The 15,112-nt window shown below is 40.7% G+C and overlaps 1 protein-coding gene across 4 annotated transcripts in view; it reads right to left on the bottom strand.

Annotated features, from left to right (window-relative positions):
• The window catches only part of si:ch73-366l1.5 (FILIA-N KH-like domain-containing protein), a 42,979-nt gene that overhangs the window by 23,997 nt on the left and 3,870 nt on the right, over window positions 1–15,112 (bottom strand). For all 4 annotated transcript variants that reach the window (XM_067457605.1, XM_067457619.1, XM_067457613.1 and 1 more), the window contains exons 2-3: window positions 14,853–14,993; window positions 2,043–2,622 (exon numbers count right to left, since the gene is read on the bottom strand). In XM_067457605.1, coding sequence (XP_067313706.1) covers window positions 2,043–2,622; window positions 14,853–14,993 — 721 coding nt within the window. The remainder of the gene's footprint in view (window positions 1–2,042; window positions 2,623–14,852; window positions 14,994–15,112) is intronic.

The following is a 15,112-nucleotide window of genomic DNA, read 5'->3' on the forward strand; positions in this document are numbered from 1 at the left end:
AATCAGATTTTTGGTAAAACTTTACAATAAGGTCTCATTTATTAATGTTAGTTAATGCATTTTTAAAAAGTATTTTTAAAACTTTATCTGTGAGTTAGTAAAAATCTAATTGTTAATGTTAGTTCACAGAGCATTAACTAATGTTAATAAATGCTACTTTCAATTTGAATAATGTCCAAGCACCAAGATCTTCTCATCTGAGCTCGGTGGTCGGTCACAGCTCGAAAATGTCAACATGTTTGAGATGACCAAGCAAATCAAAGTAGGCGGGACTTATGTTCACAGAAGCCGCTGAGCGCGAATCAGAGCGGCGCTTCAGTTAATGGTCACAAAGGGAGAAAAAAAAGATAAAACAAACTAATAAACTTTTGTCTAATTGAAAATAGGCCAAATTTACATAACATGATTTATGTAATGTAATTGTGTGTGTGTGTGTGTGTGTGGGGGGGGGGATCATTAACAAAGCCACTTTCATTGTATTAGGCATAAGATTATTTATCAAGGTTTACATGTTACAAAAATTAACTTAATAAACTTAGCTAAGTAGCTTTCCTGGTAGACTTCAGTAAATTCACTTCTAAGAAAATTATTCATAAAACAATTATCAGTTGAGCCCATACTTTCTTTACTAATGCAGACGAAAATTAAAAGACTATCATTCAACGCTCTGCTGAATGCTCGAAGAAAGAGTGATGGAGATGAGGAGACAGCAGGTATTAAATAATCTACTGCCCAACAACATGATTTTAAAGTTTGTTATCAATTTTTTTGGCCTTCAAGCATCTTAAAATGCACATATGTATATCTGAGAAATTAATTATTTTAAACCTCCTAGCTCAGATTATAAAATCATGTGATTATAAAACCCTGTCTACGGCCCTGCCCATAATTTGACAAAACGCATAAAACAAAAAAAACAATAAACCCTAAAACAAAAAGGAATGAAAAAAATAAAAAAACAAATCCTACATTTTTTTTACCACAAAGAACAAACCCCCAAAACAAAACTCCAAAAGCAGCAAAACAACCCCCAAAATAATAGCATTCATAACAAAAACATAAAATGCAACACAAACCTTAAAACAAACAAACCCCAAAACAAAAGGAATCAAAACAAAAACCCCAAACAAGCAAAACCAAAACCCTACACAAAAAGAAAACTCAAAAGAAAGCAAGACAAACCCCAAAACAAAACTACACCCTAAACAAAATAAAACCTATTTAAAAAAAACGTAGCAGGTTATGTGCATTACCCCTGTTCCCCGAGTAGGGAAGGAGATGCTGCGTCACCAGTCTCCCAAGAGCTAAATTTCCAACTAGGACCATTTTCCTGGTTACATTCGCAAAAGCAGTTGGAACTCTGAAGTGATTCTAGCCGCCACTAACGACCTGCCGCTCTGGTTGTTGTGTGGGACTTTAATTTTGACACCGCAGAAGACTTTTATTTTGACTGGGTCATGGAAGAAATACACTTACGTCATTGGTAGATCCTATTGTGCTGGGTTAGACCCTAACTTTTAGGAGAAGTAGGAGCTAAACTAGTTACTCAAAAGGAGTTCCTAAAACTAAAATGGTTCCCAGTTACTGCGATGCGAACATCAAAAAAGCGGTACTTCCGCCACGAACCCTGGTGCGCCTCAAACAAGCGGAGCAAGACCTTTGAAAAGGTTTGACTGAAATATGAACAACGCGGACCAAATATATCTTTAATTTTTTTTTATAAATAAAAGTATGTGATGTCACAAAATGTAACTAAAAAGGACAGAATTGTCAAGCATTCCTGTTTTTTAGACTTCCCGATACAGGGGTCTCCTTTGATTGCATGTGTGACGGAGGGATTCCTGCCCCTGTTCTGACCCCTTTACACATTTTATAAGCTCTTAAATTATAAAATCACCATCATAGCCCAACACATTGCACCGTTTTGAATGTTCAGTAAGTTCCAATGCAAATTATACATCTTAGAAGCTGTTTGTTTTGTATACTAGTCTGGAATAAACTACACATGTGAGCACGTCCTAAGAGCACTTATGCATCCATACCATTATTCTCTAGGAACTCTGGAAGGGATTCGGCCACTGGTGAGATCTCAGGGGCGGGTGTGGATGCTGGCTCTGGGACGGGTGCAGGCGCTGGTTCAGGGGTTGGCACAGAAACAGCTTCTGATCTTGGTGCAGGCGGTATTTCTGGGGTGGGCACTGATACTGGTTCAGGGGTAGGCTCAGATGCCGGTTCAGGGATGGGCACCTCTGGGACTGGTTCAGGCACAGACTCCTTCACTGGTTCAGGCACTGGTTCTGGTGCAGGGGCAGACTTCTTCACTGGTTCTGGGACAGACTTCTTCACTGGTTCTGGTGCTGGTTCTGGGACAGACTTCTTCACTGGTTCTGGTGCTGGGACAGACTTCTTCACTGGTTCTGGTGCTGGGACAGACTTCTTCACTGGTTCTGGTGCTGGGACAGACTTCTTCACTGGTTCTGGTGCTGGGACAGACTCCTTCACTGGTTCAAGCACTGGCTCTTCTACTGGTGCAGCCACTGGTTCAGGCGACTTGGATGGTACCTGCTCAGGCACTGGCTCTGGCACTGGGATGGGCTCTCCCACGGGTGCAGATTCTACTGCCTAAAGAAATCAGAGGTAGAGCGATGTAATATCAGTAATTTGATCTAATTAATATGCATCTCTGTCAAACACATCTGATAATGCATAAGGTATGCTCATTCATTATTTTATTTTAAATCACTTTTTTTTTAAATCAGAGAAAATCTTTGGATAATTTTAATGTAGAAAAACCTGTTATTATGTGAGACAAATAAAAAACAAACAAACAAAACAAATCAAATACCAAAAAGCCAACCAAAATCCAAACAAAACTAAAGCCCCAAACCAAACAAAAACGCTAAAGCAAGCAAAAACAACCCCAAACAAAAATAAACCCCAACAAAATGAAAAAATAAAAAATAAATATTCAAAAAACTCAATCCACCAAAAAAGGCAACCCCCCCAAAACATACAAAAAGAAAGCCAAACAACCACCAAATCATAACTAAACGTAAAAAAAAAAACCCAAAAAAACCATTCAAAACACCAAATAACACAAATAAAAATAAAAAAGCAAGCAAAACAACCCCCCCCCCAAAAAAAACCTGAAAAGAAAGCCAAACAAATTCCAAAACCACCAATCCCCCCCCCCCCCCCCCAAAAAAAAACACAACAACATACATGTTGTAACCAAATCCTATCCATACATACAGAATACGTCACAACTTCACAAAGCCACTGAATTCAAACATTCATCTCTCTGTAGCCAACAGCACATTCTGCAGAGCTTCACAGAGTGCCTGTGTGACAGCTGTCATCTGCAGTTGCCCCAGCATTAACACACACCTGTCCATGACAAGGGGACAAAGCGCCTACTTCTGACTAACCCTTGCCCAAACCCACTGCACTGCTTCGGCAGGCCATGAACTCAACTGCTTACACACACATTAAACCTGCAAGAAACAGCTGCACAAGCTTTCCAACTACTAAGTGACTACTTGACCATTCACAGTGCTTAGGAATTGAAGATCTGAGGGCAGAAAGAACGTCATAGCTTGGGAACTATTTGTTTATTAGTTCTTTTAGTAGCCATACCATCCCTTATATTTTTGTATTTTCTTCACTTTTCAGACTGTAAAAGGCAGCAGACTGGATTTCAATCATAATATATGTTGATAAAGTGTTTCTGAAAGCATAATCAAAGCACAAATATTTAAGTGGACATTTAAGGCTGCTACAACTGCAGATTAAGTGTGGACATGCATACAGTCACAGAACACAGGCGTGTCGCTAGTTTTGGTAGAAATCACAGACTTTACTCAGTCCTACTTTTCAGCCCCAGCACACACCTACTGTGGTTAATTTAAACTTACTAAGGATTTGAAACCAATACTAATACTACCATGCTCTGTAACATGGCCTCAATCGTACCCTAGCACCATTTTACACCATACAAGAGCCAAGTGAATACTGGATTGAATTGGAGTCTGTAGGGATTAAGGTTATCCAGAGAGGTTCGATTTAGGATTAACTGTAGATTTGTGCCATTATTAGATTAGGTGATTCAGAATGTCAACAACAAGCTGATGAAAGAGAATGACAATAAGAATGAAAGTAATGCTAACAGAAAACCACATTGAGATTTTCTAAAAAATAAACTTTTTGCTCTTCAAAATGCTTAGTTTTTTTGGTAGTTGCCTAGGCCTTGCTGTACATTTGCTGAGGCATTCTGAATGATGCACTGCTCTTGGGTTACAATAATGTTGCTAGGGTGTTCTAAGAGGTTGCAAGGGCATTGCAATGCAATTGCAAAGATATTCTGAATGGTCATTAGTGATGATATGCAGTTGCTAGGGTATTCTGGCTGGTTGCCAAGGCATTGCTATGACATTGCTAATGTATTTTGAGAGGTTGATAGTGCTGCTGCGCGACTGCTAGGTTGTCCTACTTGGCTGCCAGGGTGTTGCTATGCATTGTTAAGGCATTCTAGCAACACCATGCAGTTGCTATGTTGTTCTGAGTGGTTGCCAGGGTGATACTATGCAATTGCAAAAATAACCAGAGTGGTCATTAGTTTTGCTCTGCAGTTGCTAGGGTATTCTGACTGGTTGCCAAGGCATTGCTATGCACTGTTAAGGTATTTTGAGTGGTGTATACCCGAGTAATTGCTAGTGTTCTGAGTGAATGTTTCAGGGTGTTGATATGCATTACGGTATTTTAAGTGGTTGATAGTGCTGCTGCACAGTTGCTAGGGTGTTTTGAGTGGTTGCCAGAGTGTTGCTATGCATTGCTAAGGTATTTCAAGTTAAGATATTCTAGCAACACCATGCTGTTGCTAGGGTGTTCTGAGTGGTTGCCAGGCTGTTGCTATGCATTGTTATGGTGTTGCTACGCATTGTTAAGGTATTTTGAGTGAACAATAGTGCTGATGTACAGTTGCTAGTGTGTTTTGAGTGGTTGCCAGGGTGTCGCTATGCATTGTTGAGGTATTTTGAGTTGTAGATAGTGCTGCTGCACAGTTGCTAGGGTGTTCTGAGAGGTTGCCAGGGTGTTGCTATGCATTAAGGAATTTAAAGTGATCATTAGTACTTCTGCAAAGTTGCTAGGGTGTTCTGAGTGGTTACCAGGGTGTTGCTATGCATTGTTGAGGTATTTTGAGTTGTAGATAGCGCTGTTGCACAGTTGCTAGATTGTTCTGAGTGGTTGCCAGGGTGTTGCTATGCATTAAGGAATTTTAAGTGATCATTAGTACTGCTGCAAAGTTGCTAGGGTGTTCTGAGTGGTTGCCAGGGTGTTGCTATGTATTGCTAAGGTATTCTAAGTTGAGATATTCTAGCAACACCATGCTGTTGCTAGTGTGTTTTGAGTGATTGCCAGGGTGTTGCTATGCATTGCTAAGGTATTCTAAGTTAAGATTAGCAACACCATGCTGTTGCTAGTGTGTTTTGAGAGGTTGCCAGGGTGTTGCTATGCATTGTTGAGGTATATTGAGTGTTGTAGATATGACTGGTCCCTCCTTCAGATTTAAGTCTGAGGGATTGTTTTTGTGAATTTCATTGTGGACCAAATGAAAATAATGCATGACTAAACATGACAAGACAGCTGCTACCAGAATAGCAACCCTATTCCCTCCTTGAAACCAAACTTTATCGCTTCAAGAATTTTGGGCATCCACTGACCCACCAGCAGATGGTGCATTCCATCTCGCACAAAATTATTTCTCATGTGTGAGGGTAAACCCTCAAATCCCACTGACAAACTGCTGAAATAGAGATCTTTTAGTCTGCTACCAGATTCCAGAGCAGAGAAATTAGTCAAATGCACCGAACACAGCAGAATCAAATCGAAAAGGCCATTCATTAAACTTTGTTAACAATACTCAGCGTGAGTTCACTGATTCTCAACCCGTTTTGTATTGTTAAAATGTGGCTAGTATATGTAAATGAACAGTGTCTTTCTCTGTTAACTGGACCAGGAATCCATGTTTATTTAGCAAAAGAGAAGTCAACTCTTTGACTTCTTTGACTCTTTTCATAGAAAGTTTACTGACTCAGTGCATCACAGCGTGGTATGGTAACAGCACCAGTCACGACTGCAAAGCCCTGCAAAGAGTGGTGCGCTTGTCCGAGCGCATCTCAGGGTCAGCTCTCCCGTCTCTGCAGGACATCTACATCAAACGATGCAGAGGTAGAGCTACAAAAATCATCAAGGACATTAATCACCCGGCCAACCCCCACTTCACCCGGCTGCCTTCTGGTAAGCGCTTCCATAGCCTGATGGCCAAACCTGAGAGACTCAGGAGGAGTTTCTTCCCACAGGCCATCAGACTCCTGAACGCTGTCACGTTATTTGCTGTCCATGGAGCGGACCTGTTTACATTTCACTGCCGGTTGTATTCTGTATAACTGTGTATGTGACAAAAAAACTCTTGAACTTGAACTCAGGTAGCTCTAATTTCAATAGACTTTTTTGTTTTTTTACTGCATTTTATTAACTGTTGTCCATACTTGACCCAAACATTGGTTGAAAAAAATCCCACATTGTTTATGAGAATGTGATAAAGAGTGTGAATTGCACCTTTAAAAACACATTTTAGTGCCGTTTTTAAATGATGGGATACTAAAGCAATTAGCCATAAGAAGGTAATAATAAATCTGCCAAGTGATATAGTTCATTAGATCAACGGTAGATTGTTTATTGTTGACAAGCAACGTAGGAACTTGGCACATTAAAAGGAACATTCCAGGTTCAAGCTAAGCTCTAGCGTCAGCATTAAAGACATGCTGTTGATTACTACAGTAAGCAAGTTTCAGGAAACAATCAGAAAGTCTATGGATATACACTAAAATATACAATTGAAAACTTTTTCTTGTTTTGTTTTTTATAGATATGGTGGGATATTATCTGTTGTTGTATTTAAGAGCATAACGAATTCTGACACTAGAGATAACAGAAATTTCAGTTGATATGTTTAGGAGCCAGAACTGTCTATTTTACAATATGCTATGAATATCTCACAATGTTTCTTCCTTTTCATCCAACACCAAAATAAAGTAAACTAATGTCCCACAGCACTCTGTCCCAGTCTGTTCCAACACATGAAAGGCAGTGAGGGAATTAGGGCAGCTTGAGACGGATTCTCCCTCACGGTGATGACTGCCAACAGTCCATTAGACCTGATGCTCTTAGGAGGCGTGAACAACCTGTGAGGATGTCAGATGGCATAGGATGTCATTTTAGGCTTAACTGTCATCTCAGATCCTCGGGAAAATCTACATACTGCCACAACCATATGGGAGAGGTCTGGCTGAGAATATATGTGAAGCCCATGCTTTTTTTACTTGTCCCTGGAGTAACATACATACATACATACATACATACATACATACATACATACACACACATTATATATATTATATATATATATATATAAATTGAGAGCGACAGTGATGGGCAAGATTGTCAAGATATTCTTCAAATAAACACTTTTTCCCCTTTAAATGTCAGTTATTAATGTAAAGATCTTATTTAAATATTATTCACATCCTTATTTCTAGAAAGTAAGTAATGATTTTATAACTTTTGAATCTTGTTTAAGGCAGTGGGCCAAAGCATCTCGAATAAGCTCTCATTTGTTTCATTCATTTATGGAAAGCATTTGCACAAAATAAATTCTCCACAAAACCCTTGAATTCTTATAAAAAAGGCCATTGTCTCATAAGGCCAATAGTCGTCATGTACAGTCAGTGTCTGCCTACTAGCATACTGTACTGCATTGCACCATTGTTTAGATTAGGGACATCACCACTTGTGACTCAAAGACGTGTGTTTGAACACACTGCAAAACTACAGCCAGTGACTAAGACTACAGTTCTGTGCCTGCATGAGAAGAAACAACTCTCCATACCAGCCGGTGGCAGTGGTCTGTATTCGTCTTTCAAAAAGAGATTCCGAAATAAAGATATACAAAATATAAGAAAAGCAGAACTTACTTCCTATTTTAAGTCAATCGTGTTGATCAGTTGGTCTTAACTTTCCTCATTTCAGACAGCAATGTCTTGAACATGGAATACTCAAATTCGAGAAGCCTTCTGTGTGCACCAATCAGAGCAGAGTAGACCAATCACAACAGACTGAGCCAACTGACCAATCAGAGCAGAGTAGACCAATCCCAACAGACTGGGCCACCTGACCAATCAGAGCAGGTCAATCCCAACAGACTGGACCATCTGACCAATCAGAGCAGAGTAGACCAATCCCAACAGACTGGGTCATTTGACCTATCAGAGCAGAGTAGACCAATCACAACAGACTGGACCATTTGACCAATCAGAGCAGAGTAGACCAATCCCAACAGACTGGGCAATCTGACCAATCAGAGCAGGTCAATCCCAACAGACTGGACCATCTGACCAATCAGAGCAGAGTAGACCAATCCCAACAGACTGGGCCACCTGACCAATCAGAGCAGAGTAGACCAATCCCAACAGACTGGGTCATCTGACCAATCAGAGCAGAGTAGACCAATCCCAACAGACTGGGTCATCTGACCAATCAGAGCAGAGTAGACCAATCCCAACAGACTGGGTCATCTGACCAATCAGAGCAGAGTAGACCAATCCCAACAGACTGGGCCACCTGACCAATCAGAGCAGAGTAGACCAATCCCAACAGACTGGGCCACCTGACCAATCAGAGCAGAGTAGACCAATCCCAACAGACTGGGCCACCTGACCAATCAGAGCAGAGTAGACCAATCCCAACAGACTGGGTCATCTGACCAATCAGAGCAGAGTAGACCAATCACAACAGACTGGGTCATCTGACCAATCAGAGCAGAGTAGACCAATCACAACAGACTGGGCCATCTGACCAATCAGAGCAGAGTAGACCAACCCGAACAGACTGGGCCATCTGACCAATCAGAGCAGAGATCATCAAATCACAAGAAATTGTGTGTCATCTGACCAATCAGACAATTAAGGCTCTTGGAAAGGAGGGGACTAGAGAGACTGAATCCTTTGTCAACCCATTTCAGACACTGTGAGAAAAAAGGTGATAAATTGCTTTTGAACTTCGATGCATGTAAACCTATTGTAGAAGACTCCAAAACAAAATCAGGAACCTGTAAATAGCATAATAAATATCATGGCCCAAAGAGACCACAGAGCACATAAAACCTTAGGACAGTCTTAGGAGACTGCACTGATATCGGCTAAACTGATCAAACTGAAAAAGGAAGTTAACGGGAACAGGCTGAAATTCCAAACCAGCAAAGTCAGAGAAAAGCCGACCAATCAGCAGCCAGACGCACAGATTCCACAGCAGACTGCTGTTCGGACACCGACTGGCCTGGAGACAGAAACAAAGTGTTGAGGAATGTTCTTCAGCGCTCGTGGTCTGCACATTCAACACTGACGTCTTCAAGTTTAAATAAGCCCTGCCGTTCAGCCACTCTCACACTTTAGACATGTTATGCGTCCAGAAATCCCGCCGAAATAACAGCAACAAGCTCAGAGTTGGAGGACAATTGTTCGCTGACATCATCCACTGTTGAATTCTTGTTGGCGGCACCTCAGAGCAGATTGGTGCAGCTTTCCTCTTTGAGGTTTTTACCTCTGAATACACATTGCCATGTAAGGAAGGTAAAACACCCCGAACAAAGGAAACTTGAGGAGCTGGGAGCTGGGATTGTGGGAGAAAGGGCCAGAACAGGAACTGGGCAGAAAGATAAACCTATAGACGATGAAATTAATCTTTGTGATTTAGGTCATATGCGTCACTTTGTATACCCTTGGTTGTATTGAAAGCAATTTTGGATAAATTATTACTTTTTAATTCCTTTAACTGGTCTAGATTCTTAAATCTTGATTACGTTTATGCAAATATAACAGAAACACACTCATCATTCGCATGCTTATGATTAATCTATGCAAATCCCTATACAATTGACACTAGGAACCAATTCCTCACTCACTAAACCTGAAGTCGATCCAAAAGTATCAGTGCAAAGAATGGTGAAATTCGAGCCCTTCTTTCCAGATGCTAACTCATGTCTTCAGGGAGAGAGGGGGGTCGCAAAGCGCCAAAGAAGGAACTGTGCCACATCAGCACGTCTAAAGGTCACAGAGCCAAAGGTCATGGGGGACCACAGGGGTTACTGAGTGTAAAGTCAACGTGAAACGACACGCTCAGCCCATTTTATTTCCACGGCAAATGTCGTGGCAAACGTCCAAGTAAAGCAAGAGAAACAGTTTGATGAGAAACATGTCGAGAAACTAAACCGTTTTTACATGTCACATAAGCATGAGTTTATCTGAAATGGATGATGTATACAATATAAAACATAGCACCCTTTTGAGAAAAAGTACTTATTTATAGAAATGTAAAGTCCTGCTGGAGTTCATCCATCTTCCAGCGCTCTTCTAAAGTCACACGTCTATCAGAGAACTGCCCCAGGGGTTACAAACACAGCAATAGTTCATTTATTCTCTAGAAACCAATCAACACCTAAGTCTCAATCTTGTCCCAGGAGATCAGCGTCAAGACTTTAGTTTCACCTCCAACCAAACACACCTGATCCAGCTAATCAAGGCCTCAATCCCAATAATAAACATGCATAATACATGTTAAAGATTAGTTAATCTCAAGTCAAAGGTGCTCATCCCTTTCAAATACAGATTACAGCACAGTGTGTGCAGTGAGAGTATCCAAACTGGGTCTCAGTCAAGCTCTTGGGGGTCCTTTGAAAAATTACAGCCTGGTGTTTGATCAGAGTTGAAAATAAAACTCAGCAGGAGGAACCAGGTTATGTAAATATGCTTTATAGCCTCAGTAAATGAGCTATATATTATCCAAGCTTCTGCATGGAAGACATCTGCTGATCAACGCACCAAATGCAGTGAAAACCGTTGAAGAATCCACGATACTAATTTCTTGTTTTCTGTACAATCATGAATACGATGGTCAGTTCTGTAATTATTTCTTTATGGTTACGTTCACACACGGTTACTGGTAACACTATTTTGATGGTTTACTTTACATATTCTACTAACTATGGCCCTGTTTACAGCTGGTATTAAAATGCGCATCGGTCGATCGGATCACAAGTAGACGAGGGAGACATTCCCGTTTACACCTGGTATTTTAATCCGTCTCTTTTGTCAACTTTAGACCACTTCTATCCTGATTTCTTTGAGTGGAAGGTCTATGGGTTGGTAAATCGATGGTTTTTTTCAGATCTTTCCATCTAATGGACGAAATAAGCGCACACAATTTTCATATGAACGAGCCCGGAGACGATGGAAAAACACAGAGTAGCAGCTTTCGTTTCTGCTCTGACAGTCTCAAGACCAGCCAAACGCTGTGAGTGTGTTAGAAATCAGGAATGATGAGAGAACATTGTGCTTGGTCTGTTTGTCTTCTTCAAACTTGGGTCTCCAGCCGACAAAGTTTAATCCTGTCTGGCTAGCGTGCTTCCTATAATGTTTACGCATTAAAGGCTGATTTATACCTCTGCATCGTAAGCTGTGTGTTGTACGAGTAGCCTGTGGCGTAGCCTGACCTCCAACTCTCCAAAAATGTGACAACGCGTCGATTCTACGCGGACCGCAAGCGCTCTGATTGGTCTGTTAGAACACACCCACTACTATGGATATTTTTCTTACACAAACCCACTTCACTTTGGTGCTTTTTTTGGGCTTCAAAATTTGGCCTGCCAAAATTTTTAATACAACTCTGATATATTGTCAGTTTTATGGCCGTCACCATCTTTAATATTTCTATTACTTCTGGTCAGAGAATACACGCTTGACTTGTGTTGAGCATTCATACAGACGGTATTGAAGATGCTGTGTGAACGGGACATTGCAACAAATGCGGAGATAAATCCCAAAAACCGATAGTGTGCTTATTTGGCATCTCCATTTCAGATAAACCCAAATGAACAGTAATTGTTTGCTTGTAAACAAACGCCCCCCTTGTCGTTTTTGGCAGATGGTTCTTGGCCAGAACGAGCTGCAATGCGAACCAGATTAAATGCAGTTAGTCGAAATCTGGCTTGGCTCTCCCTGTAATGGTTTCACTCTCATGGTTAATTAGCCAGACTGTAGTGGAGGCAGAAAAAGTAGTGTTACATGACTATGTAATGGATCCCAAAGGGTCTCCCGCTGAACTGAATGGACGGGATTGGATCAGTGGGTGTGACAGCACGTCTAATGTTTCTCATGTGTGGAACTTCACAGCAATCAACAGAAACACATTACTGGCATGCTAGTACTGCCTTTATTAAGCTACATGTGCATATATAAAGTACTTCTTGGTTCACACCCATAAAGTTCCAAATAAAAAGATCAGCTTGAGCTTGGTATAAACAAATGCTGTTTTTCAGTTGAAGAGTAATTTGTGCTATAACCAAATACCATTGTTGTGTAGACCAAGTGTCAAAAGATCCAAAAACAAAACAAAAATTGTTTCTCTCATATCATGACCCCTTTAATACATGTTACTGGTCTTATATGTACATTATTTCAAAAAGAAAAAGAAAGTTTGTACTCATCCACCAAATTATATCAGATATAAATAAAAGGGGCTTTCACACCAACTAGTTCTGGGAACGTAGCTCCTGGGTAATTTCGGGAACATAGTTCTAGGAACTGGCCACCAGAGTGGTTCCTCGAGAACCAAGGCCGCATTTAGACTGCAGGTCTTGATGCACAATTCCGATTTGGTAAATATGTCCAATTTTTTGGACGACCCGCTTACATCATCTTTTAAAAGCGATACGTATCTGATATTTGCATTTACACTGTACACTGGCGAAACAGGCCAGACGTTCTTAACCAGAAAAGGAAGTAAAACGGCGCGATATGCAATGGACGCAGACAAAATGATTATTCAACGTTATGCTTTCCGCTCTTTTCCACACATCTTTTTATTTTATTTTATTAAAGATCCTCTCCCCCTTTTGACAGAAATGAGAGGGTGAGATGTGAGAGGATTTTTCAGGCGTGACTTTTACTCACAAAGTACTCGAAGTACTCTCAGAAGTGCTATTCTGCCATACATTATAGTTCTCCTTTTTAACCCGCTTAGAAAAGCTCCACATTTTATTTTGTGTCATCATACTTGATCGTTCACCTATTCGTGTAACTGTATTTAAATAGGGAAAACGTGGAGGTGTTTGGTCGCTTCTAACTTGATCTCTGTTTGGTACCATAATGAATGAACTGGGCTTAGTGGGCTAAGCTAAATGCTTAATCACCGCGCGTCAGAGATTAAGTGCCCACACTGAGACGAGAGAGGTATGTGTCAATAACATAGTTTAATATGAAAAAGAGGTGAAGTATCCCTCTAACCTTTATTAAAAGTCATCAAAACATTGCTCTTGTAAGGCGAAGAAAGCCTTTGATCACAGTTCGTGTCCACCTGAGTTGATGTCATTCGCCTCCGTCAATTTTTCAATGACGATTGACTTGCATTTACTGGGGAATATCCAATTCGACCGGTTACATGGCAGACGCAAATGCACTTATCCAATTCATATCGGATTTATTACCACATGAGCGAGGCCTGAATCCAATTTGAGGATATCGGAATCCATGCGTTTTTTTCCTGCTTACACGTTCACGTCAAATCCGATCTGTGCCACACGAGCGGGGAAAAAAAATAAATAAATCGGATTTGGGTCACTTGAACCATGCAGTGTAAATGGGGACTTTATGTTTCCCTGGGATAATTTTCCTGGTTGCATTCACACCACCAGTAGGAACTCTGAAGTGACGCAAGCCGCACTTCTTGTTGTGACTTTTATTTTGACACTGTGGCGGACAGTTGTTTTGACGGCGCAGAGAACGCCTGCGTCTGAGCACACAGCGTTCACATTCTCCGTCTTCATCTAGTTTACGATCTGTTTAACAGTCCTGTCTAATGAGTTATTAGATATACAGTGAGGAAAATAAGTATTCGAAAACGCTGCTATTTTGCAAGTTCTCCCATTTAGAAAACTAGCCAGTCTCCAGACCTAAACCCAATTGAGAATCTTTGGAGGGATCTCAAACTCTGTGTTTCTCAGCGACAGGCCAGAAACCTGACTGATCTAGAGAAGATCTGTGTGGAGGAGTGGGCCAAAATCCCTCCTGCAGTGTGTGCAAACCTGGGGAAAAACTACAGAAAATGTTTGACCTCTGTAATTGCAAACAAAGGCTAATGTACCAAATATTAACATTGATTTTCTCAGGTGTTCAAATACGTATTTGCAGCTGTATCATACAAATAAATAGTTAAAAAATCATATATTGTGATTTCTGGATTTTTTTTTTTTGATTATGTCTCTCACAGTGGACATGCAACTACGATGACTTGCAAAATAGAAGGGTGTTCAAATACTTATTTTCCTCACTGTAACTCTTATACAAAGAAAGTAGACAGAATATGAAAAAGTATTAGCGTTAGCTGTTGATGGCCAATGTCTCTAGCTTAGCAGAAATGCATAATCATGTTTCACTTCGTCCCCTCAAAGTTGCATTGGATTTTATCTTAAGCGTAAAAATTGAGAGGTCTATCTATCACGGATTTCTATGTTCGTAGAGTAAATATATAGCCTATAATCTGTGTGTGGGTGTATATGGCTTTTTAAAAATGGCGGTCCGTAAAAATTGTGGTCAATATAAGAAAGGGCATACGACATTAGAACAACACTTGGGTTAGTACATGTTTATTTAATCCTCATTTTAGGGCAAACTATCCCTAAATCTGATAAATCTTGGATGGTACAGCATCATGAAACTAATCCATCATATCCCACATCTTACCTGGACCAGAGCAGGGGTGACCTCAGGATCGACTGCAGGCTGTTCCTCTACGACCCCAACTTCCTCAATTACAGGGGCGACTGCAGCGGGCTCTTCCTTTTTCGGCTCAACGGCTGCCTCCTCCTCTGCCTTTATCTCTGCCTATTTGAGCAAAGAGAATGAAGCTCAGAAAATAGATACACACTGTAGCCACTATGGGAGCATATGAGTACCTAACTTAATATTAAAAGTGGCATACGGGTTACAAATGACATGACTAG

Source organism: Pseudorasbora parva, chromosome 2 (assembly GCF_024679245.1).
Source record: "Pseudorasbora parva isolate DD20220531a chromosome 2, ASM2467924v1, whole genome shotgun sequence".
Taxonomy (NCBI): domain Eukaryota; kingdom Metazoa; phylum Chordata; class Actinopteri; order Cypriniformes; family Gobionidae; genus Pseudorasbora; species Pseudorasbora parva.